The sequence below is a fragment of the Ailuropoda melanoleuca genome, chromosome 2, assembly GCF_002007445.2.
Source record: "Ailuropoda melanoleuca isolate Jingjing chromosome 2, ASM200744v2, whole genome shotgun sequence".
Lineage (NCBI taxonomy): Eukaryota > Metazoa > Chordata > Mammalia > Carnivora > Ursidae > Ailuropoda > Ailuropoda melanoleuca.
The window spans coordinates 190,874,293-190,899,879 of NC_048219.1; the positions used below are offsets into that span (position 1 = coordinate 190,874,293).

Consider the following 25,587-nt stretch of genomic DNA (forward strand, 5'->3'; position numbering starts at 1 on the left):
TCTCGATGGCTTCCCCCCACACGGAGCGTCGTGGTGGCGTTTGCTCCAGTGACGGCCCCCAGAACAAAGGCTGTCTGAGGCCTCCAGGTGAACTCGGGGCCCCTCCAGCAAAGCAGGCTTTGAAGTGACAGCGCTTCACATCTGACTTCCAAGACTTCAAAGTGCAGAGGGCCACGCTTGGGCTGTCGCTCACGAGCAAGGGGCCTCGGGGCCCCTCCTGCGGCGGCTTTGTGTGGAGGGTACACCTTGCAGGCTCTTGGCAGGGAGGGGATGGGACGCTCAGGCTCAAACTGGCAGGGGGGCATCCGTTTGTCCTGCTTCAAGCTCCACGAGTGCCTCACGCCCTGCCACCCACAGTCCCTCAAATGCCTGCTCACGGTTGTGCGTGCGTTCTGGGCTCCCTAGGGAAGCCAGCCGCGGGTGGGAGAAGGAGAGAGGGGGCTATGATGGTAGTTTCAGGGGGTGCTTCTCCCCCAGAGTGCCACCCTTCTGGGTCTTGAGCCCCCTGCCCCTTCAGCAGCGGGTTTCCTATGGTGGCCTCGGCTGCCTCTCCTTGGCCCTGGGAGGCCGCTGTCCACAGCACGGGGATCAAGGGAGGGCGGCCCCGTGTGGGGATCGCCACCATCTCCACGTGATACCTGAGTGCGGACACGTGTGTCCCTACCTCGAGACTGCTCTGCACACCAGGCTGTCCTCGCGGATCTGGTCACTAAATCCCTTGTAGCCTCAGCTGCTGCTCTCCACAGGCACCTGCCGGCCCTCAGCCGTTTCAGCATCTTTGCAATTAGTGTTTATTTGTGGCCACCTGCTACAAGGCAAATGTCATCGGTACCCACAGCAGCTATACCGCGTTAATATCCTGACTCTCAGCTTCACGGGGTCCCCAGAGAGGGTCACAAGAGCACTGTGCAGTTCATGGACCAGCATTCTGCCTGTCGAGTGCTCCCCAGGGGCCGATATCCCAAAGGATGGTCAGTCCGGCCCTGGAGGGGACTCGGCCCAGATGGGAGGTGGCTCCTGCGTCAGCAGGAGATGGCTGTGGTATTGGTCTTCTTGGCCTGCCATACAAAATACCATAGACTTTAACAACGGGAATGTATCTCACTGTTCTGGAGGCTGGACCCCCAGGATCGAGGAGTGCTGGTGGGGTTGACGTCTGCTGAGGGCTCTCTCCTTGGGTTGCAAACGGCTGCCTTCTCCCTGTGTCCTCACATGTCCTTCCTCAGTGCATGCTGGGGGACAGAGAAAAAGCAAACACTCTGGGGGCTCTTCCATAAGGACACCAATCCCTTCGCGAGGGCTCCAAGCTCAGGACCTCATCTAAAACGAAGTATCTCCCAAAGGCCCCATTTCCAAATACCATCGTACTGGGGGTTAGGACTTCAACATATGGACTGGGGGGCGGGGGAGACACACAGCAGCTGTCAAGAGCAAGGATGTCCCCAGCCAGCCCTCGGCACCCAGGCCCTACCTGGGCTGTGCTTGAGATTGTGGGGAATCCAGGAGAAAGGTGGCCCGGGCCAGCACCTAGGTGCTCACATTCTCCAGGGCTCTGGGTGGGGGGGCAGGATTCACATGTAAGGAGCCATGAAGGAAAACTCAGACGGAACCCAGGAGAGTCAGACTCATGCCACAGGTGGTCGGTGAACAGAGGGGTTACAGCGAAGGCCTCTGGGGGGCTGGCCCTGTGTCTTTAGCCTCTTGGGGGTGAGCAGGTCTCCTATGCTGGGCCACACGATGTCCATAAAAGGAGCTCGGCCTTTGGAAGGACCTGCAGTATCATGGTGGTAGTGGGACAAGATGCAGGGAGGGTGAGGCGGATTCAGTCCTGGAGGGACCAGAGCTAGGCCTGTGGGGTCTCTGCGGCCCAGCTGCTATCACCGGGAACCAAACACCCAAGTGGGTGTGGGAAGCCACGCCGCAGCAGTGCAGGGTCAGGCCCCGCTCCGCTCCCGGGGCAGGCCTCAGCGCAGCCCCCAGGCTCTCGCACTCGGCGTCCGTGCGGCTGCTCCAGCCTGAGCCCTCCTTGGCCCCTTCGGCCAAGACGGTGGGGTCACCAGGCGAGGGCCTTCAGCGGCCAGCTCTTCCCTGGAGCCAGGGCTGCCTGCGTGCTGCCCGAGACCATGTCACACAGCAACACAGGAATCCATTTATTTGGCAAATCTGATTAATCAAATCATTTTCCCAATGAATTATGCTAGTTTCACACATGTACATAGAACTGGTATGTGTCCGGTTTTTCCAGACTGGGAGGAAAAAACACGGTCACATTTACGGCCAAATAATGTCCCCAGGCCTCCTTTACCAACAGGCATTTCAGCCATTGCCACGCTAAGCTCAGCGTTCTCCAACTCACTGGCTACCACTTGCTGGCGGGAGTGGGCCCCTGGAGGCCACAGCCCCTGGGCCTAACCCTGGCCCTGCCCTCTGCCCCTTCTGTGCCTGCCGAGCCGGCCTGCCGGGCCCCGAGTGTGGACCCTCCCGCAGAGCAGCCCGGCCTGCCGTCTGGGCCTGACCCCGCCTCCACAGACCCCAGTGGGGCCTCTGAAACTCGCAGGCCGGGATGGGTCCGCATGGAGAGAGAGAAGAGGCCTGGGTCCTCCCCCAGGGTGTTGGGAGCAGCCAGGGCGTCTCCAGGGCTCACCCACAAGCCCACAGCTGCCACATCGACGTGAGACTGCTAGCACCCTCCAAGGACCCACACTGCTCACGGACCTCCCCGCCCCTCCCGCCTTCTCTGTTACCCAGCTCAGGCAGGGTCAGGCTGCCCACAAGACAAAATTTTATGTTTATGAACATCACAGAGGGTGATGGGGGTGCTCAGGGCCCTCCCGTCTCCTTTCTCTTAGGAAGCCTGTGTGGCCCCAAGTACACCGGGAGATGTAGATGCCACGTGATGCAGAGAGAAAATCGGAGGCGAGGACTGACTGCGCACACGCATGGGCTCTGACCCCCGTCCGGCACAGGTGTCCTACTGGATACGACAACCTGGCTTCCTCAGAGCCTCTGTGCAGGATGGCCACGGCACTGTAGGCTCCTGGAGGCCCAGTCTGCGGGGTGGGAGCCTCTGATCCTGGTTGGGACCACTCCTCCACACCCGCTTTCACCCCTGCATCGACACTTGCTTCCTCACCCTTCCCCGCACCTGCCCACTGAGCTGCCTGTGGCCAAAGCAGGAGGTAGAGAGGCTCCTGCCTTGGATGGCTCTCAGTCGAGCTGGGGAGTCTCGAGCAGGAAACAGCTCTGCCCTCCATCCTTCCTCCCCGCCTCCCCCACCCCCTCACCGAGCCCTGTAGCTGCAAGCCAGGGGTAATCGCTCGATCTCTGCCTCCTCGTCCTCCCGGTCAGGGCTTTATCTAGATCAACCCCTTCCCCGCCACCCTGCCACCCTACCTTCCATCCACCACTTGGCGGTGCAAGCCTCTTTCCCTACAGGTAGAAAGTGGTTCTTTTCTTCCTCAAGACCTCCCCCTTTTTCACATGAAGTCTCATCTCTTCCATCTCATCCCACTCATTCCGTCTTGCGAAACCACCGCACAATTTATCCTTGTCATCCTTTACTCTCTGGAGCAGCTTGAGTCATCGGGAGGCTTTCAGCCGTCACTCCAGAACCTCCCCAAGACCGTCCAGGAGCCCCGTGCGAACCGTGATTCGACTGTTCACAGTCTCCAACCAGGAACTGCCAGGAGCTGCGTGCCATCCAGATGGTTCCTCCGACCCCTGGCTGGCTCATTTTCTCCCTCCCAGGCCCTGGAGAGGGACAGTCCTGAGGGCAGTGCCACCCGGCCAGCCACCCAGATAGGACTCGGGTGGGTGAGACAAGCACATGTTCCTGGTTCTCCTCCTGCGGAGCCCAGTCAAGCCTGGTGCTTTCTCCTCATTCTCAGCGAGCAGCCTAATGAATAATCTCCTGGTCTGTTCGAGGTAGCAAGCCGGTCCCGTTCAGGAATTTCCCCTATCCTAGCCTTGTCTCCACCGCCTCTCTTCCCCCTGGGCCAGTGCTGAAGCTCCGTGTAGTGGACACCATGATGCCATGGGGGAGTGGCCGTCCACTGCCAGCCCTTGGCCTGTCTCTCTCCTTCCCCAGGTGTCACCAGCGCCCTTCCGCTCGGTCCCCGCTGCCTCCACAAAGTCTCTACAGCTTCACCACAGCCTGGCTCACACCAGCTTCCCTCATCCTTCTGCAGCCTTCTCATGGGGACAGGAAGGTTTGGTTGGCTTTCTGGGCCTTTCTTCCCCATTGGAAACTTGGGGCTCTCTGTATGTTTTTGCTCTGCCCCCATCACCCCCACTTGCTGTGAAGTTATTGGCCACCAGAGCCTGAGAAGGGACCGGGAGGGGCAAGTCCGCTCTATCGTGGGATCCCCAAATCAAAGAGGACCTTGGTACATCCCTACCCCTCCGTCTCTGCCCAGAACATCTTTCACTGCGACCAACCCTCTTGGTTCTCTCTCCTAACTCCTCTCTCTTCCTTTCCAGAATCTTCTAGTCTAACAGAAGGATGGGGGAAGCTGGGAAACAGCCTTGCTCAGACGGTCTCTTTCTTTTCAATTCTTCTGCCTCATGCTTTTTGAGCTTAGAAATAAAAAATGCACGTCGTTCTTGGGTCCTTCAGAGATTCTCAAATCCCGGGTGATCTATGCTGAGTTGCCTGGGTGCCGGGGAAAGGTCTTTGGGGCACAATGAGCAAAGACGGTGTTCAGTGAGCATCAAAAGGGGAAAGCACACCAGCAGATGTGCTATGTTCGTCCACCATATCAGAAACCTCGGAACAGGGTATCTGCTACCAGAATTTGGGGCTGGGGTTTCCTTCCTCTGCATAGTTCTTTCTCTCCTTAGCCCCTGCTGATCATGGTATCTTGGAGCACCAGCTGGACCCTGGAAGGCCGGTAGGCCATGATGCCCATGCGGAACTCCTTGATGACAAAATAGTAGCAGAAGACGTCTAGGCAGCAGTTCACGTTGGAGAAACACATGGACAACTGCAAGAACAAGCTGATGCTCTGCTTAGCCCTGCACTCCCCAATAAAGCCATTCCGCACCAGGAACTGCAAGAAGAAACCCAGGTGGACCGGAAGAAAGGAGACCACAAAGACAGCCAGACTGGCCGCAATTGTCCAGATGCAGGCCTTCTGCTGGACCCAGTCGCGGGTGAGGTCTCGACGGCCGACCAGGATGTGAATGCTCCTGGAGGAACAGAAACCCATGACACCCATGGGAAGAAGGAACCCAAACACCTCAAGGGGGAAGAAAACCTTGGCACTCCAGGTGCCATCGGACATGTTGTGGAAGCACATGTACTTTTCCACCTTCCCGTGGAAGCTGTAGATAGGGACGCTCCCGGCCCATACCAGGACCCAGATGGTGCAACAGATCCCCAGGATCTTCCCGGGGGACCGGAGGTGGCTGGCCAGGAACGGGTACTGGATGGCCAAGAATCTATCCAGACTGATGGAGCAGATGGTGAAGACGCTCCCGTACATGCTGACAAAGTAGAAGCACTCCACCAGGGTGCAGAGCGCAGGCGGGGGCGCGCGCACTTGGGACAGCATCATCTTGAACGGGAGGGACAGCACCAGCAGCAGGTCGAAGACGGCCAGGTTGATCATGTAGATGGAGGTGGCGGCGTAATCCGTCCCCCTCTTCTTCAGGAAGGAGCTGAAGCCTCGGATGGCCAGCGCGTTGAGGAGGAGGCCCAGGACGAAGGTGGGGACATGGACCGCCAGCTGCACAGTTTTCATCAGCTCATCCACGTCCCTGAAGGAGCAGTCCTGGCTCCTGTTCAGCGGCTGGCTCATGTTCTTTCCTGCAACACCAAGAGATGACATGAAGGCCCTCTTGCTCTCTGCAAGCGACGGGTCCAAATGGCTGTATTGCGCAGCCACTCGTGCCCGCTAAAGAGCAACTAGAAAAAGCAAGGAAGCAAATTGCCTCGAATCCTGCTGCCCAGACAGAACCGCTATTACCTTTTTGTGGAGTTCGTTCCAGACTCTCTCTCTCATACACACACCCACACACACGCACACACGTGTGCACACGTGACTTTCTCTTTTACAGAAACGGAATTGTGTGTGAACATCTGTCCCTTTCTTCAATCAGAACTCCTGTTAGAAGTGGTAACAGTGGCACAAAGCCTGGCCCAGAATGGCTTAAGCAAAGGACAGAATTTCACATCACTGAAAACGTAACTAGGGCAGGGCTGACCCGAGCTACAGCTTGATCAGGAATTCAAATGCTGCTTCCGGGACCCACACCCTCTTTGCACGCTGTCCCTCTCCACCACCCACATCCGGGAAGGTTGCCCGAAGGGCTGGTCGCACATCACATTCCCCTGGACACGGTGACTAGTTGTTCACTGGTTCACGGAGAGACAGTTGACCCACTCAGAGGTGTTGAAAAGCTCTTACTTGGGTTTCTAGAAAGGGGGTTGGGGCTGTCTCAGTGGTACTTGAAGCCGGAAAGACATAAGGACTGGAGGTGCTGCAGCCCTTTGCTACCCTGGGGACAAGTCAGGGCTTCCAGTCAGGCCAAAGACGAGGGTCCAGGGCAGACCCTGGCCAGGTCTCACTTCAGAGCTGAATCTGGGGGTGTGGAGGGGGAGTGCATGCCACTGGGGATCTCTATACCATCATAGGTGGCTGTCTTGGTTCGGGCTGCCATAACAGAATGCCACGGACTGTGTAGCTTATGAACGACAGAAATTCCTTTCTCGCAGCTCTGGAGGCTGGACGTCGGAGATCAGGGAGCCAGCGCAGTTGGGAGAGGTGCTGACTGCCAACTTCTCTTTGCAACCTTGCATGGCAGAAAGAGAACAAGAGGGCTCTCTGGGGTCTCTTTTCTAAGAGCACGAGGTCTACCCCATCCTGACTTAATCACCTCCCAAAGGCCCCACCTCCTAATACTACCACCTTGGTGAGTTGGGGGGGGTTAGGTTTCTGCATATGAATTTGGGAAGGGGGGTGAGACACAAACATTCAGTCCTTAACAGTGGTCCTGGAGCAGATCAAACCCAGGAGACGTTCGACCCAGTCCTCCAGAACCAGTGTTGTTGGACAAAAAATTCAAAGATGACCCAGACTCCATCCAGGCACCCCTCCTTTCTCACGCCCCCCCATCAAACGACGCAGATCTGCTGACGTGGCTGGTTTTCTGTGCCAGGCCCAGGAGCACACAGGGTCGCTGCACGGGAGAGGTCAGTCACACTGGGCCACGGCCGCTCACTGCACCTCTCCCACCCTCGGGGACTTCCTGGCAGCGGGAGTGGAGGCCAAAAATGTAGACGCCGTGGAGAGAAAGTGCCAACATGGCCTTTTACCGAGAATCCTGCGCCAGCGACCAATGCAGTAATTTGCTGAGCTTCTGTTATTCTCCAATTTTTTTTTAATTGAAAAAGTATCCTACGCATTCAATAAGATATTCAGACAGTACCAAAAAAAAAGGACAGAAGCCTCCATTGTACCCCATGGCCTCGGTTGTCCTTTCCAGAGACAACCACAGTTAATAGTTCTGTGCGTACTTTTTCCAGGAATCTTCCAAGGATATGCATATATATACACACACATATAAATGCATATATATATATATGTGTGTGTGTGTGTGTGTGTGTGCTGTTTCTTTATCATATATACATGATCATATATATATATGACGTTTCTTTAAATTTGGAAAATATTACACCCACAGCTCTGTCCCTCGCTTTTTCACTTTACAACATTTCTTGGAAATGGTTCCACATTAGCATCTATGAATTGGCTTTTTCTTCTTAATGGCACCTTACATGCCGTTGTGTGGAGATACCACAACCCATTTAACCAACAGCCTATTGAGAACATTCAGGTTTCGTAGGGTTTTACTGGGAAACAAAAACTTCCACAGAGAGCATCCCTGTGACTGACTTCTTCGCTGCACAGATATCATTAAGAGAATCCCATTCTGCTACTGTTTCTCATCAGTATAGCTCCCTTGAAAGCCTTTGGGAAGGAAGGATTTGGGCATTTTTAAGACCCTATATTTAGGTATTTTTAAGACCTTATAATGCCATTCCCAAACCCTCCCTAACTGCTAGCAAAAAAAGGAATCTATTTTTATATCCTCTACGGAGAGATATGTGTTAAACATTCCACACACATTTGTCGAGTTGGTGGCTTTCCTGTGTTAACTGTTCTCAGGGGTTGATGTCACAAAAGATCTAGGAAAATGTATTTCCTCACATTCAAACCTTTAGGCCGCCATGGTCTGTGTGAACGGCCCCCCCTGGCGTTGTGCAGCCTGGCGCCCCCATGTGACTGCTCCTACCCGAGGACACCTGCAGAAAACACAAGCTGGCAGCCTGCTTCCTCCGGACTGAAAAAAGATCCACAGGCCTACCTCAAAAAAACTAGCTAGAGAAGCTTGGAGCCAGCAAGAGAAATTTCAAAACTGATGAGAAAAGCAAGTACAAACTCAATCCAGGTCTCACCGGAAAGCGTGGCAACACCAAACAGGAAGGCTCAGTTGGTTCAAAGAAGTCACTTCGGCAGCAGAAATAGCAATAAATCAAGAACCAGAAAAGGACCATAAATACAGGTTTGTGTTTAAAGAGATTTAACACGACGGCAAAAAAGGGAACTCGGGCGTCCGTGTGGGGCTGGGCCATGCTCAGGCTCACTCCACGGACAGATCTAGCATGTCCCCAGCGGCTCGGGGACTAGAACCAAAGGGCCAACAGCAGCAAAAAAAATAAATCAGTGATGCTCAAAGGCAAACCCGAACCCAACCCCAACATATGGCTGAGTTGAACACACCAATGAAAAAGGAAGGGAGGCAACGGTGTGACGGATGCTGGGGCCTGTCTGGCTCGACCGTACCAGGTGGACGTGTGGGAAAAAGACACTGCTCAGCCCTTGGTGCTCTCCAGCGGGACCATCCTAAAGGTCACATTTGAATGACTGACAGACTTCAAATGGGAACTTTTCCAAGGTAATCTTTGAAGTCAGAGAGGGCACTCTATGCACTGGCAAAAAGAAGTTAGCTTGAAAAAGAAATACTTCCAGCTAATAGCAGAGTAAGCAGAGAATCTGAAAAATTAATCCTCTGAATTCCCTCTGAAAGTTCAAGGAAAGCATCTTTTTAAAAATCTTCTTAAAAAAAAAAAAAAAGAATAGTGTCTGGAATAAGATAAAAGGGCTCCAGGCTGCAGCGAGAGATAAAAGAATCATTTTTCTCAGAGACGGGGTGCCGGTGAAAGCCAGTCCCCTTGTGGTGGGAGCCAGCAGCCTCCCCACACTTGACCCGTTGCTGGGAGCCATCGATAGCTCCTGAGCAGGCCAACCCGGGGATCCACACCAACGGATTGGCCACACTGGGGGGAGCGGGGGGCTGGGAAGCAGATGCTAAGACAGGATTCGATGCTGGAGAGATTTCTTAGGACAAATGCCTGTGTAGGACACAGGGGAAATCAGGTCTGACATCTGTGCAGAGAGAGAGGGAAGGAAGCTTCTGGTGGGAAGAGAGTCGTGCGCAGTGCAACTCCGAGAACGTGTTGGCCCGGCCACTGGGGAGTCTCTATGCACAGCTTGTCTGGTGCAGGAGACCCAAGTCAAGCAAGAGTCACCCAGGACCAGTCCCTCCTCCAGGCTCAGTGATTGGCTGGAAGCAGCCCAAGGACACTGTGGCCCCAGTGCCAACATTGCAGTGGGGCCGAAGGGACAGAGCTGGGCCGTCCCCTGTGCTCCCGGGAGGCAGCCGGTTCTCCTGACGGGCAGCTGGAGCAGCCACCACCTGACAGCCACCATCCTAATGCTGCCATTTACATCAGAAGCTGCCAACTGTGTGACAGGCAGTAGTGGGGACATTCCCAGTTACCATTCCCCACAGGACCATCTATAGCTGTTACCTTTCTTCGGCAGGGATGGTGGATGCTATTGCCTCACTGGGAGCCCTGTCTCCAGCCTCATACCAGGAGGGAAATAGAACTGAATGGGGAGAGGTCATGGGTCAAGCAAATTGGGCCTGTGAATAGATCTGAAGGGCCCAAGATGACCTTTGTTAGTCACTGGCAGTGAGGTGCCTGAGAGGTGGGGCTGAATTGAACAATGGAGAAGGTGAGAACTTGGATCAGAGGAGCTGAGTTTCATGCAAAATTTATGGAGAGAGAGCCCCTCCCAGATGATCTGCTCACATCTTTATTTTTTTTAAGATTTTATTAATTTATTTGAGAGAGAGAGAGCATGAGCTGAGCAGGGACTCTGACATGGGACTCCATCCCAGGACCCTGGGATCATGACCTGAGCCCAAGGCAGGCGCTTAACTGACCGAGCCACCCAGGCACCCCTGCTCACATCTTTGAATGACGTTAATATGGAGCCCTACAAACATCGTGAGTAAACAAAACAGATTCTTTGGAAACTTCTCTGAAAAACTCATCAACAACAGAAGAGGTTTGAGGGAAAAAATTTGGACACAAGACTTTCCTACCCAACTGGGTTTCTATGAAGGTGTGAAGGTCATAGAAAGCCACCCTCCACAGCGGTTAAGCATCTGCCTTCGGCTCAGGGCGTGATCCCGGCGTTACGGGATCGAGTCCCACATCAGGCTCCTCAGCTATGAGCCTGCTTCCTCTCCCACTCCCCCTGCTTGTGTTCCCTCTCTCGCTGGCTGTGTCTATCTCTGTCAAAAAAATAAAAATCTTAAAAAAAAAAAAAAAAAAAGAAAGCCACCCTCGATAGGTGGGGCTTCCGGAAAGAAATGGATTCCAAGAGGCAAACATTTAGACCTCCAGAAGATAATAACAATGAAGAATAAAAACACAGTTACAATGAAGATAGTTACAGATGAAAAATTGAAAGAAAAACACCGTAAAAGAGATCACTTAAAAAAGATAAGAGTTAATACCTTAGATCAATTCACAACGAAGGAAGAATATCCTTGAGGTGTGGGGGACAGGGGTGTGGTGAGTAATAGGACATGGGCTAAACAAATACTTCATAAAAGGAAATTAAAGTTATTGTTCTGGGTTTTTTTCACTTTGATAATTACAGAAAGTGTAAGAACTTTTTTTAAACCTTGAAGTTACTAACCACTATTAAAAACAGGATGCCTATCTTCAAAATCACCAAAGAAGATAAAAACAAACAAACAAATCGGACCCTAGAGCAAAGGAGTAAATAGATTAGAAAAAGGAACCTGAGTATAGAAATGCCAATAAACGTGAACACTTCACACTTTCTTTTACTAACTAACATTTTTAGTTCAATTATGAGATATAATTCTTTGTTGCTTATCTTGAAGGTCACAGAGAATGACAGAGAAATGGTCAAAGTAAAAGTCCCATGGGGCGCCTGGGTGGCTCAGTCGGTGAAGCGTCTGCCTTCGGCTCGGGTCATGATCCCAGGGTCCTGGGATCGAGTCCCGCATTGCCTGCCGCTCCCCCTGCTTGTGATCTCTCTCTCTCTTTCTCTCTGACAAGTAAATAAATAAAATCTTAAAACAAAACAAAAACAAAAACAAAAAAGAGTAAAAGTCCTACGGTGATATACATGGCAAACAAATAGGAACAAAAAAAGAAAAAAAAGAGTGGCAATATTCCTACCTAGCGCTATAGAATTTCATAATAAAGCCACACATCAGAACTAAGGTTATTTTACATTAATAAAGGAAAAATTGTGAAGGCCAATATCGTTCTCTTGTGCACGGAAGGACAACCTTAAAAGCGATGTGGTACAATTGCTAGGATTTGAGGGGTCATTGGCAAAGACACAGCTGTAGTGACAGGCTCTCGTACACTGTAAGTCTGAGTAGATGAAGGCGGCAAAATAGAAGCAGGGATGTAAAGTTATATGAACAACAGAATGCATGCAATTTAATTAATAGCTCTTGAAGATGGGTTTAAACGCAGAGGTAATCCACTTTTTTCTCAAGTATCTGAGAAACAGTTACCAGAATGAATTATCTTCCTACCAAGAGCAAAGTCTTCCATTTAAAAAAAAAAAGCAGAAATGATGTTGGTTATATTGACCACAATATGTAGAAACCTTCTTTTTAACAAAAATGCCCTTTCGTTAAAACATTTTAACATCAAGTAATATACCAAGGAAAGAAAAAACACAGATACATCAGATGAATGATGTTCTTTATTTATGAAGAGTTTAAAAAACATATAATACCAAGACCCTCAAGAGACAAACAGGCGAAAGACAGTTCCCAGAAGAGGATTTACAAAGAGATAAAATTTTGCTCATCATTTCAACAAAGAAGCCGGTGAGGCTTCTGTGAAACAGTCATCGATATGCTGGCTTATATACACAGCTTCTAGATTTGATAACTTAGAGTACAAGGCAGAGAAACCTTATTAATCTTTCATCCAGTGATTAAAAATTTACTTAAGTAAATCAGGAAAAGGAAAGAAAAGTTGCGTACGGAAAATATGTTTACTTAAACATTTTTTCTGATAGCAAAAACACATATGCATTTAAATGCCAACCAGAGCTCGATTTCACGATGGTGAATCTACTCAATGGAAAATTTTTGTCTGATTATGTTATGTTTATGCTGACTATGTTAAGTAAAAAACCCACAAACTACAGAACGATACATTCAGAATGATTCAATTATGATTTTTTAAAAAACCCCACACATAGGGGGAAAAAAACCTAGAAAAAAATTTCCGTATGCCCAACACTGGTTACCTTCTAACAGTTAGATGGCGGGTGCTTATTCAATCTCTTAAATCTCCCTCTCCATCTCTCTGTATATATTTTTCTCATTAATGATGATATGAATACAATTTTTTTTAAGTTGTAGTAAATGCTGGGAGAAAAGGAGAAAAATAAGAATAGCTTTTGACTCTCCCTTACAAGAAGAAAATTCTGGGTGTGTGTTTGAGGCACGGCAGGGGCGGGAGTGAGGTTCACATAAAATTCAAAGGACTGCATTGGACTAACCCAGGCTCAGCTGATGGTAGCAGTGTTGCCGGGTCAAAGATGAACATTTCAACAGGCAGCGTCTCAGGGACGTGGGGACAATGCATGACGAAATTGGAAGTGACAGATGAGAGAGCAAATGCCACCTCAGAGAGGAGCAGTGGTAACAAGAATGTTCTGTGATTAAAAAAAAAAAGAAGAAGACTTTCATCTGTCCACAGGTCAGCCATCCCCTCATAAAAATTGTGCATAGCAGAAGGGGTGAAGTCCGACACAAAAGGCATTCAAAATGCAGATTAACCATGGAAAGGGGGTCAAAGAAAGGGAGATATTTACATAAATCCTCCCAAAGCTTGGACAGCTATTAAGAGAAACAAATGTCAGAGTTAAAACTTAAATATTTTCTAAATTGGATTTTCAATTATCTTGCCTATTATAATGGGACGCAAGGAAGAGAAAATTCGCAACAGAAACTAAATGTGAAAAAACGGCCATGTCTCTATGTAGACTGCAGCGGGGTAACCCTATGGAGGGTTACATGAATGTTAACAATTATATAATAGAATCACAATACTCCCCAACAATGATAACACTCCCTCTAAAAGAGGGCATTCATTTAAAAAGCCCAAACCTAATTTTTTTTTTGCCAATAAGAAACAGAGAGAAAACAAAAAGGCATAGACAGAGTAAAATGATAGGGTAATCTGGTTTATCAGGCACACAGAACTCTAGGGGACAAAAAGAATACGACAAAGTAATTTTTTTTTCGTAAACAGAATTAAGAGAGTAACACAGAGACTTTACAGAGGTAAAAGTTACAATGAATAATTAAAACAAAAAACAATTTCTGTTCCAGTGCCCATAGCAAAGAAATACATAAAGGGAACTTGCCAGGAATGCAAAAAGAAGTAGAAATAGAAATATAATTGCAGGTAGAGACCTTCACGTTCCCTTCTCGGAGTATCATCGATCAAGCAGACAGAGAAATTTCGAGCTCCGGACAGCCCAATTAACGAGGCAGATCAGTGAGGACTAAATCATAAATCAAGGGAATACACTTTCTTTGGGAGAAGACAAGGATCTTTCACCAAATGGATCCCATTCCTGGGCCCAGCCCAGTACTCGAGACAATGGCACGTCTGCCCTTTCTGTCTCAGACCATAAAGAAATGCCCCATGACATTAATAATATATAACAGGTACTTGTATGCATTCTCTTACGTGGTCTCTTAAATAATGTGTGTGTCAGAGTAAAATCAGAAATGCATTACTGAAATATTGGAAAAGAACAAATATTTATACACAAAACCCAGAGGCAGTCACAGCTTACAGGGAAATGGGAGTTCTTACGTATTCTCGCAAACAGGAAAGATGGTGAGAAACGAGGGGAACCAGGCTATTCTTAGAGGATCTAGAAGAGGAACTTGGGGTGACAGTGGCCCTTCCACTGCTCTGATCACCTGCACCCTGGGGGCGGCCTCTCTGCTCAGGCTGCATGTGGAGAGGCTAGGGAGCCTCAGCCCAGGAGAATATGTGGAAAGGACTAGAGTTGCTCTTGGTCTATAGAAGAATAGGCCTTTTAGCATCCCCCACCGCTCAAGACGTGCTACACTGGATGAGTCCACAGAATGGGCACCAGTGCTGTGGAGATGGACCCGCCTTGCTAACAGAATATGTGACAGCAGAGCAGCCTTGCTGTGTAGTGAGCTCTCTGTCACCAGAGGTATGTAAGCAAAGGCAGGCGATCCATTTATCCAGAATGTTGTCAGGGGAATTCATTCATACAGAAGGATTATTTTTTCAACCCTGAAATGGAATCTTCTGTCAATATATTAATATTTTCTAGCGTTTAGTGAAGAGGAGAGAACATAACCTGTGTGTGAAGACGGACGGGCCTGGGAGTCCCGAGGCCTCAGCTCCTGGCTCTCTCTGGCTGTGGGGCCTCCCCCTGGGTTCTGGGTTCTCCCAGCGAGCCGGGAGCCAGGGGCCTCACCGAGCTGGCTCTCTTCCTGCTAAAGGGCCAGGCCCTGGGCTCTGATTCCTGCAGCTGCCTGGGCCCGTGTGCCAGCAGGGGCAGCCCCAGGGGTTGTCCACAAGCAGCAGCACCTAAGCCCAGCTGTGTGGCTCAGCCCAAGCCAACCCTCCTTCCAGCAGCAGACACTTTCCAGTAACACCAACCACAGTGAGCATGGAACTTCAGGAAGTTTGCAGGCTGAGACGGATCCCCACCCCCTCTCTTTTTGCTGCCAAACTCCTCATCCACAGAGAGCACTGCAGTGTGAGCCATCTAAGAGAAGGGAGGGCCAGCGGTAGCTGAGCAGAGCTGGTGCAGCCTGAGGGATTAACTGGAGGAGGAACACTCCCCTGGACCAGTGTTGCCTGCAATTCCCGTCTCCGCTGGGGGTGCAGCGCTGAATCCCACAGTTAGAACATAAATATTTACTTGGATGCAGTTACCTGCCACCAGCACCAAAGTGTAAATAAATCTATCCGTCTACACCTGAGCTAGGCTTCCGGGGGACATGATGCGAAAAGGACACAGAGGGGACAGAGCACATAGAATCTCCCAGACTCCAAAATTCTGCTGGAGCTGCACCCTGAGCCTTGCGGGTTGGGGTGGGGTTGGGGGAGTGGGGGGTTCAGTTCAGGCACTCGAGATGTGGCCGTCGCCATGCTAAGTACTCTGCGGTGGGGACTCAGTATATTCCTGGAATGTTGTTATAATCATGCCCATTTTACAGATGAGGACAGTGAGGCTCAGAGAAGCTAGTCTACCCAAGAGCAAACCGGTGGCGAGGGGCCTCGCTGGCACTCACACTGAGGCTCTCCTGTATCTTCCCACCCCCATCCCAGGATCAGCATCACCAGCGGGAGCATCCAGTATATCCAGGAGCTCCCTGCGCCCCCTTCCCCACTTTCTGGCATGCCCGGTTCCACTTAACATCTCTTCTTTCTCCTCAGACTCTCATCTTCCCTCCTAAGAACCTCATCCCTCCTTCAAATGCCTACTTCCCGATCCACCTGCATCACCGGAGGTGATTCCCCTACGGTAGCCAAGTGCAGCCAGTTGTCAGTGTGCCATAGGGGTGCACACGGGGAATAACCCAGTTCTAATACGCAAGAGCTGTCAAAGCTGCCCATTTTCTTTTTTAAAAGATTTTATTTATTTATCTGACAGAGAGACAGCCAGCGAAAGAGGGAACACAAGCAGGGGGAGTGGGAGAGGGAGAAGCAGGCTCCCAGCGGAGGAGCCCGATGCGGGGCTCGATCCCAGAACACTGGGATCACGCCCTGAGCCAAAGGCAGACGCTTAACGACTGTGCCACCCAGGCGCCCCAAAGCTGCCCATTTGCTTCCTGCACTATCAAGCACTTCCATCACTTACTGCTCTCAAGAGCCCCATGAGGGAAAAACCATCATTGCTCCCATTCTCCAGAGAGGTACATCGAGGCCCGGGACGTTTACACAGCTGGTAAGTGTCTGGCCCGGGCTCCCAAGCCCAGCTGCCTGGAGCCTGTGGCTCGGGGGCTGTTGGGTGATTCCTGCCAGTGTGTCATCTTGGGCGGTGGGTGATTTCCAGGCCGGGTTCCAGGACAGCGGGCCCACAGGAGGTGATGGCACGCAAGCCGAGCTCCCCTGGGGAAGGCTCCTGGGCTACGTACCGTGAGGGTTCCCCACCCCAGCAAGAAGCTGCAACCCTGAGTCAGATCAAGAGGAAATTGAGGGTTCGTAGAAGATGTCACTAAGATCAGGAGCCAACCAGTCTTCTGCCTGCTGTTGCTATTTTCACGGAGACTCGTGGGGCCTGCTGGGCTGCTGGCGCTCCGGCCATCAGGGACACTGGGTCTGGGCAGGTCTGGACAGAACCCAGACCACGGAGGCGCCACTGGCCTCAGGAAAGTTACCTGCCATCCGGGAAAGCCAGGTCAGTCCATGGCTCTGTGCCTCGGTTTTTGTAAGTGGCCCCCCCAGTGGGGGGCTGTTACCTGCTTGGGGTCCGGGGCAGCTGAGTGAGCTGCGAGATGTCATTTGTCCTCCCGGTTTGGTCACCAGCTTGCTGTTCCGGAGAGAGCCACTTCCCTCTCTGGTGCTCAGCTTCCTCATCGCTGAAATTAGGGGGTGGGACCAAGATGAGAAAAGTGCCTCTTCTCTCGGTTTGGAGAGGGGCCTTGCAGGGGTCCCTCCCCACCCAGTAGAACCAGAATGGGGCAGGGGGGCGTGCTTCAAGGAAGAAGGTCTCCCTCCTGTCACCTCTTGTGCTCACTCAGCTTCCAAAAAGAGGGTGGGGGCTGTGGGGGTGCAAAGAGCACGGGGTGTTCGCAGAGGTGTTAAGAAGCCCGTGGAAAAGTCAGGCATCACCCAGAGACAGCCAGTATCAGGGGACAGCCAGTATCCAGCCCATCGGGGCTTTAGGACGCGGGACTGCTGCCCACATGTAGGAGGGGTATAGGGACCAGGAGATCCCATGAGAGACCAAAGCATGGGCTATTTTTACAGGCCGGGCGTGCTGTGACTCTCGGTATCTAGAGGAATAGAAACTCCCCGAAGTGGGTCTGGGTGATTTATCTCAGTATATGGTCATTTCTGCAGAAATAGCAGCTGTGTGTGACTGTGGAGAGGTCACCTGGCCCTCCAGAGCATGGGCTCCCCATCCTTGGGTGAAGGGATTGACAGACCCGACTGTGACACCCTTTTAAGTTGTCACTGTGACTCTGATCATGCCTGTGCTTGTGCTACAGGCAGAACCAAGTTCACTCCCCGCTGCAGGCCCCCAGCAGGCCTGGGAGGGGTCAGCACTGAGGGGCCCCACTCTGCCCCTCGTGGAAGGGAGCCTCGCCCACCTCCCACTCTGGCTATCTTCTCCTTTGTAATGAATATTTCTGTCGTACTGCTCTTGTTTCCTATCTAAAATTTGGAGTACATGCACCTGGTTCAAATACATCGGTAAACACACAGGAAGACGTCTCTGCCCCCCCCGCCCTCCCCCCCACCTCCCGCAATCCAGTGTCCACCTGCCCCTCAGGGTACCACTGACGACAGCGTCTTCCAGAGGGTCTGGACCAACACACGTCCACATGTGTTCTTATTTTCACCCTCTTTTAACACAAAAGATTGAGTTCTACGTGGGCCATTCTGCACACAAGCCATGTCTCACCCTCTCTCTCTTGAACAGCTTTGCTAATGACCCTCATCAAGGGCAGGACGGTGACACCCCGCAGGAGAGCACGTGGGCCAGAGAGACTCTCCTAAGGGGTAGGCCAGGCAGAGACTTGCCCAAGGCCCCGCGTATGGCTCTAGGCTGCCCCTCCAGCTCACCTCCTGACCCTGCTCCCACCCGGCCCTGGGGAGTCACAAATATGAAGACTTTTTTCTTTCTTCTCTAACCTCCCAGAACCAGGCCCCCTGGTCTTGCCCACGCTCTCATCTTCCAGAACAAACCAGAGACTCTGGGAGCCTGGGGGGATGGAGGGAGGGGGTCCTGCCCGCCCACCAGCTGGGAAGCCCAGAGTAGGGGGCTCGTGCGTCCCACTTGACCAATGTCCTGAGCAGCATCTGAGCTCCACGAGCCACTTCCGTGTAGGACGAGGAACAAGCCACTTTGACTGGGTTTGCTAAAGAGCGGGGGACTCACTACACCGCCTTCTGTTGTTGCTTTAATTTGCTCCCTTAGTGATTAGGGTTCTCCCTGCACTCGTTGGGGCATCTCCTCCAGGCTTGCCCACTGGGGGCATCACAGGGCGTCAGAGCTGGGCCAGAGAAGTGCAGGATGCCCCCAACCCCACCACGGGGGAGCTGCTCAGGGACCAGGGACAAGGGACGAAGTGGGGACAGAAGATGCTAGAAGCACAGAGAAGTGCAGACAGGAGGAGGGAGAAACAAGATGTCTTGGGTGAGGGCCAGGAGTCTCTGTGCAGCTGAAGCCTGGGTATGGGGGGGACCAGCAGGAGCTGAGGCTGGAGGGCTGGCCAGACCGGAGATGGGCAGGGGTGCTCAGAGGACCAAGGGAACAAATGCAATGGACTGGAAGTCATCCCATCAAAGAGAAAGTTCTGGAACAGTGTAATGCTTTTCTTCTCACACCTATCCAAATCAGGACCAGCCCCGGTGGGATGGGAGTTCAGGGACTGGACACAGGAAAGACTCCCTCAGGTGCCAGGGTCAGGGTTGGGGGAGGGCAACAGCAGAAACAGGAAGGAATCGGGATGGGACGGGCGTGTCTGAGAGAAGGGTCGCCATCATCGGAGGCAGCCTGATGCCAGTGAGAGCCATGCCCTCTGGAGCTGTTCTGTAAACTTGGCTCGTCGCCTAACTTCCATAAATTGCAGCCACACATTCCTTCAATTAACAAGTATCTGTTGATCACTGTCTGTCCCAGGCCGTGGGGACCCAGACAGACAGCAGCACCTCTCTCAAAAACTCCTTTCAGGAGCTGGTCCGACAGGGGTGTGAATGCACCTGGCAAGTGGCCGGTACTTGATGGCACTGAGTCCCCCAGCCCCCCTGACATTATGTCAGCCTCAAGGGTCTTTGGAAAAAAAGCAACATAAAGAACAGGACCTTCCTCTTTGCCGAGGGTGGGGTCCCAGAAATAAGAGGAGGCCTCAACAGAGAAACTGAGTCTGGAAAGGCAGGGAGAGGGCAATGGGTTCCGCCCCTTTGTGCCCTCCCGCCCTCTGAGCCAAACCTCCAGGCTCTCCACGGTTCTGTCCCCAAGCCCGCCCTATGCCTTCAGCCTGCAAGACTCCACAGGAGCAGAAATGAGGCGCTTTCCTGGGGCCTGAACCAAGTCCCCGACGCCCCCCCCATGCCTCCCCATGCCGCCCCCTAGTTGCTCCAAAAGACAGCGGGACCCTAATAGTCACCTGTAGACACTGAAAACGTTCAGCCTTCTTGAAAGTGGGCACAGGGCAGCTGACAGCATCCACGTCAAGGCGAGGTGGAGTAAAACACCTGGGGGGGGAAGGGGGGACAGCAACCCTTTAGACCTCACCCCTTCCCCTCCCACACGCCCCCTCCGGCTCTCACTGGAAATGTAGCGGTGAGGTTAAGGCATAAAGCTCTGGACTCTCAGACAGCTGGGTGTGGGCTTTCCTTCTGTCCCCACCACTGCCACTTCAGGAAGTCATTTTCGGAGCTCCCCACTCCCCATATCATCCTGCCTGCGGCCATGTATGGCCCTGATGCGGCCCCGAAGTCCCTCTGAGCAAAAGCTGTCTTCAAGCCAGAGGTGGGACTTGCACAGCATGCAGAGGGGGCCCTTCCCCGTGAAGGTTGTAAAGACCACGGGCTTCTGGAAAAGATGGACATGCAAAGCTTCCACTCCTGCTGAACTCGGGAGAGGTTCTGTGACTTATATCGGAAAGACCCCCCACTTCCAGGGAGCCTCGGAGCCTCTCAGAGCTCTAAGTAGAGCACCCCCCCAGGGTGACAAAAGGGCTTCTTTAGTCTAGGCTTGCCCATGCCCCGTGGGGGTGGAAGGAGCTTCCAGGATGTTCCTCTGCTCCCACCTGGCAACCAGGGCCCCCTGCCGCTCCTGCCTGGGCCCTGGGCAACTTGGCACCTGTCAGAGGCCACAGCTGGGGGTTGCACTTGAATGTTTCCTAGGGACGTGTGGGGGGTTGGGAAGGGTGGATCCTTCTGAAATATTTTTCTCTTCATGTTTCCTTTTGCAGCAAGGGTACTAAGTCTCTAGCCCACGTGTCCTTCGGGTGTGTAATATTCTCCTTCACACTTCCGTTATTAAATGTCTACCGAGTTTTTTGTGAGCATTTTCTCCCCACAACGCCTTCCCACCCCTCCCCCACATGCACACGTATTTATATTTGTTTTGACGCCTGGCAATTGTCCATTCGGGTGTCAGAGGACGTCCTTTGTTCCCATAAGCTGTCTTGGGCACTTCAATAACGTGTGTGTCTTCACTCGGCCACAGTTAAACTACGGTATTCATTTCCTTCCTGGAAATCTTTGATATTTTATTTAAATCCTAGGTTGGAGGATAAAAAAAGGCTTCTCCAATACCAAGCACCTGGCAGGTCAGAGCTGGGGGGGAGGGGTCCCAGGCACCCCCAACTTCTCTCTAGGGGTGAAGGCAACACTCTCATTCTCGTGCAAAAGCCCTTTGCCCCGAGGGCCTCCTGCCCCCAGACGTGGAGTCCTCCACCTGGGCTGACTCATTGTCATGGAATACCGGCCCTTCCTGCCCAGCTGGGCTCAGTCTCCACCGCTACCACCCCAGCCCTGCAAGGAGACCTCATTAATGACAGCGACAGCACCTTCCACCATTGAAAATATCAAGAGTCCTAAGGATCAGTCAGCAGGAGGCTCACTTTATAAGTAAAATCAGTTCCTTCTCCAAACCGCCTACGACGTGTAGACGATCATTAGCCTCATTTACAGATGGGGAAGCTGGGGTGCAGCAGGTCCATGCAGGAACCCACAGGCGCCGCAGGAGCACAGAGCAGAGCTGGGGTCGGAAAAGGTCGCACTCAAACTGGCGGTCGGGGAGCTCCAGAACCCCTTTCCTGGCACGAGGTCAGTCCCACCCCCGCTCCCCACATCCTCCACAGCTTTGCCTCCAACTTGAGAGAGAAAATCTGGCTAGTCAGGCCTGAACCTCGGACTCCTTGTCCTCAAACCAGTGCCGTCTGCGCCCCACCAACAACTCCAAGGTGTTTCTGCGGCTTAGGGGAATTCACCCCCACCTGCAGCCCATCCCACCTGTCTCCTCAGGGGACGGTCCTCCCTCCCTCCAGTTGTCACTGCTGTTGACAAGGGGTGTCCGCAGGGCACAGAAAATGTCAGCAGATGTCACAGGAGCAGAAATTCATCCCCTGAGGCGCCTGGGTGGCACAGCGGTTAAGCTTAAGCATCTGCCTTTGGCTCAGGGCGTGATCCCGGCGTTCTGGGATCGAGCCCCACATCAGGCTCCTCTGCTATGAGCCTGCTTCTTCCTCTCCCACTCCCCCTGCTTGTGTTCCCTCTCTTGCTGGCTGTCTCTCTGTCAAATAAATAAACAAAATCTTTAAAAAAAAAAAAAAGAAAGAAAGAAATTCATCCCCTACTTGTTGATTTTGAAGGTAGAAAATTATTCGTGTATTGGGTGGGTACTTGTTCTAAAGTGACCAGAGGCTTCATTTATGCATTAAATCATTTTACAACTGCAGAGACTTCTGTAAAAGTACATTAAATTCTGTTACATGAGGCATGGGATGTTGTATGAAGACAAAGCTATTATGGAAGGGAAAGTTTTCAGTATTCATCAAAATAATTAGATCTACACCTCTGCTAAATACAGAGAACATGAGTATGAAAATGCACGAGATGAAGGGTCCCCAGGCTCGTGCAAACGCCCTCAGAGTTCCCAACTCCAGAAGATGGCAACAACCAGGACAGTCTCCAGCCAAAGGTCCAGCCTCTTCCAGCTGCCCAGATGTGTGTGCAGCCTGGCTCTCTTGCTGACTCCTGCCCACCAGCCTGATCCAGGACTCTGCACACCATTCCCTGATCCCACCTCTTTCTGGCTCCCTGCCAAAAAGTCCATCTGGTACCAGCCCGAGCACTGCCTCCCAGCCTCCCCCAGCCCCCCGCAAGGCCTCAGTTTCCTTATCTCTACGATAGGCATAGTTGAGCTGCAGGCAGGGCTTCCAGGTCTCGCTCTCAAGAATTTTCTGCCTCTGAGGTCACAAGAACCTCAGAAATCCTAAGCAACAGAGGCAGGCAGATTCCGGAAGCCTGGGGTGGGCTCTCCCCTGTTCCCTGGCAGCAATGAAGGAAAAGCAGCACTACTATTATCCTGCTGCCCCCAGCCCCCCCCTTCCCCTCCCCCTTCCCTTGCCCCTTTCCCCTCCCTGCTGCCCTCCAGCCCTGTCTTCTGCTGGCCCCCACCCTGGGTCCCCCAGCTCGCCCAGTCAAGCTCCCTCCTCTCACCAGCTTGTCCTCTCCTCCCCTGGAAGCCCACAGGGCCCCCTGTCCCCACAGGTTCCCTGGAGTCCCCTGCTGCCCTCACCCTGCCGGCCTCCCTTCCCTGTCCTGGTCCTGCCTCCCCCCTTTCAGCCTGGCCTCCCTCTCTGCTCTTCACTCTGCCTTTGCCCTGGACCTCCCTCTGGCCCTGGGCTGGCCTCCAGCCACCTGGCCAGACTGCTCAGCTGCCCCTACTCCCCTCCCACCCAGTCACCTCCTCCCCCCATCTCCCCTCCCTTGGGCCAGCCTGCAAACCAGCCCAGGGACCTGACATCCCCACCAGGGGGCACCTGGATCTCTGGGAGCTCTGTGAGTCGGGCAGCTGCTGGGCACAAGGAGCAGCACATGCCTGGCCTCTGCGGGGCAGCCCTGTGGGCCCTCCAGTGCTCCAGGAAGCCCTCGTCTCCCCAGTGAGTTCTCAGCTACGTGGGGGTCTGGCCTGGGTCACCCTGTGGGTGCCCCTCCTCGGGATCAGGCCACAGGCCCAAGAAAACGTGACAAACTGCTCTGTGTCCACACTTGGGCCCCTCCATGCTCTCAGAGTTCCCACTGGGAGGGGTTGGCTGGGCTCAGTGGACTCAGGGTGCCTTTCCCTGCAGGGCTGTTCTTTCCCTGGGGCCAAGCGCTGTCCCCATTGCTCAGAAGGAGCAACGGTGCCCTGTGCCTGGTACTTACCCCATCCCCGAAGCCAGCCTCCCCAGGAGACAGGGACCAGGGCTCCCTTTGGCAGAGGGAGGCTGTGGCAGCGGGAGGAGGGGTGGAGCACCTCCAGGTGCTGGGGCCTGGAGGCTTGCAGGGAGGGGGAGGAAGGGTTGTCTGGGTACTTCAGGGCAAGTATTACCAGGTCTTCCCTATCCAAGCTTGGCCTCAGAAGTCCCTGACTTTGGTTTCTGAGGTCATGCCTACAGCAACGATAAAGCATCCAGCGCCCCCAGAGGGGCTCTGGTCAGCCCGTCCTGTTCCCACCCACCTTGCCTGCCCATGTTGCCCCCGGGGTCAGGCACTTTCCTTGTCCACCTCGTAATCTCCCTTTCAGTGCCAACAGCTCATGTACTCTCCTGGGGCACTGGCCTCGGGACTGGGGCCACCTGTTAAGGGAGACCCTTCGCCACCCTGGCTATCTCTCCTCTGAAACATTTTACACAAAAGGCTGATTGCCTTCCTCCTCTGACGACAGAACTCAGTGGCTTCTAACCCAGCCCTGACTCTAGAATCACAAAACCTCGGTTTTCTAAAGGCCCAGGACCTCTCTGCACTTCTCTCACCGAAAGCCGTGCAACAGTCTCAAGTTCAATATTTGGTCCCCAGCCACTCTCTCAGCAACTTCCAATCCTCCCATCCCACCCATCCCCCACTCCCCGGCTTCACTGGGTTTTTCTGCCCCAGGACCTCGGGGAGGTAGGTCTGGAGACCAAACTGAGGTGACCCACAGCTCTTCACAGCCTGAATCTTCCACCGAAAGCCCCAGCCCCATGTTCCTGGTGGCGGGAAGGTGGACACTGGCCAAATGCAGCAGGACCACCCAGGCCCGGCCGGTCTGAGGCTGGTGAGCAAAATCCCCAGATTTACCCATATCCTTGGTCCCCAACCAATGCACTCAGCAAGGATACTTCAGGGCAAGAGGCAGCTTCCTGTCAGGAGACCCCAATGCTACCTGGGCTGGGGTGAGGGTGACCAACTATCCTGGGTGCCCAGGGCTATGGGGACCTCCAGGACAGTCCCTGACAAACATGGCCGAGCTGGCCACCACGGGTCGGTGAGGAAGCTCTGGGGACTGGCCCTGTCCTCAGTCTGAGGGTTTCTCTCCCCACAGGGTCCCTGCTTCTAGCTGCCTGTATCCAGGATGGCCTGACACTCTTTGGCTGCCGGGAGGCCCATGGGTCCCTCCTTCCCTCTGCCTGGACAGATGAGCACACGCGGGAGCCCTCCCTGCAGAGACCCCGGGGTCTGAGAGCAAACGCCTGGGGTGGGACAGGCGCTCTTCCTCTTGGCCTCACAGATGGCTGGCAGGCACCCCGGTTCAACACCACAGGGAACCACATTTCCGAGAAAAGCCTCCCAGCGCCACCACAAAGGGGCTGTGTGTTACCTGGGGCTCGACTTGGTCCTCAGCCTGTGGGAATGTCTGGAACATACCAGAGAAGCAGCTTCAGGTTACACGAAGTGGGGCTATGGAGACTAAAGTGTGGGGTCCCTGGGACAGGCAGCCTCTCCCCCCTCCAGCTCAGCCGCCTGTGGGGATGAGGGGCCCAGGTGGTGAAGGCTGATGGGACTCCACATGTCTGCTCATTATTTTCTCTGTCCGGAAGTCTGTCCTTCTTAATGGGCTCCTAGCAGCCCGCAAATGGGGAGCATACGGCCTTGCCATAAAAGGGGGCTTTGCCCAATTATTCAGTCCCTGAGTCCAGAATACCTGTGCCCAGTGTTGTAGTCTTTCCTCAGAACCTCACGGGCTCACAGCCAGAATTATGTACACCCACCCTGAGGTGCGCACACACCCATGACACACATGGGCATTTACCCCCTCACACACATACACACCCAGGGACGTACCCTAACCTAGAAACACACACACACTTATCAAAGATACAGGTGCAGAGACACAAGGACCAACCCCCACACACACACCTGCAAGGACACACACACACACGCTTATTCCCCCATACACACACACACACACACACACACACAGAGCTAACGCTCTCAGATGGCACAGCCCTGAACCACAC

The 25,587-nt window shown here is 53.1% G+C and overlaps 1 protein-coding gene across 6 annotated transcripts in view; it reads right to left on the minus strand.

Moving 5' to 3' along the window:
- Window positions 1–2,136: 2,136 nt before the first annotated feature.
- Window positions 2,137–25,587, minus strand: part of GPR55 (G protein-coupled receptor 55) — a 42,825-nt gene continuing 19,374 nt past the window's right edge. Inside the window, exons 2-4 of one of the 6 annotated variants that reach the window (XM_034655367.1) lie at window positions 19,762–19,849; window positions 16,804–17,004; window positions 2,137–5,806 (exon numbers count right to left, since the gene is read on the minus strand). In XM_034655367.1, the coding sequence (XP_034511258.1) occupies window positions 4,836–5,806; window positions 16,804–17,002 (1,170 nt within the window). In that variant the 5' untranslated portion in view covers window positions 17,003–17,004; window positions 19,762–19,849 and the 3' untranslated portion in view covers window positions 2,137–4,835. Of the gene's footprint in view, window positions 5,807–6,626; window positions 7,431–16,803; window positions 17,005–19,761; window positions 20,236–25,587 lie in introns of those variants that run through there. The other 5 variants (XM_011222660.3, XM_034655368.1, XM_034655366.1 and 2 more) reach the window with 5 other exon arrangements.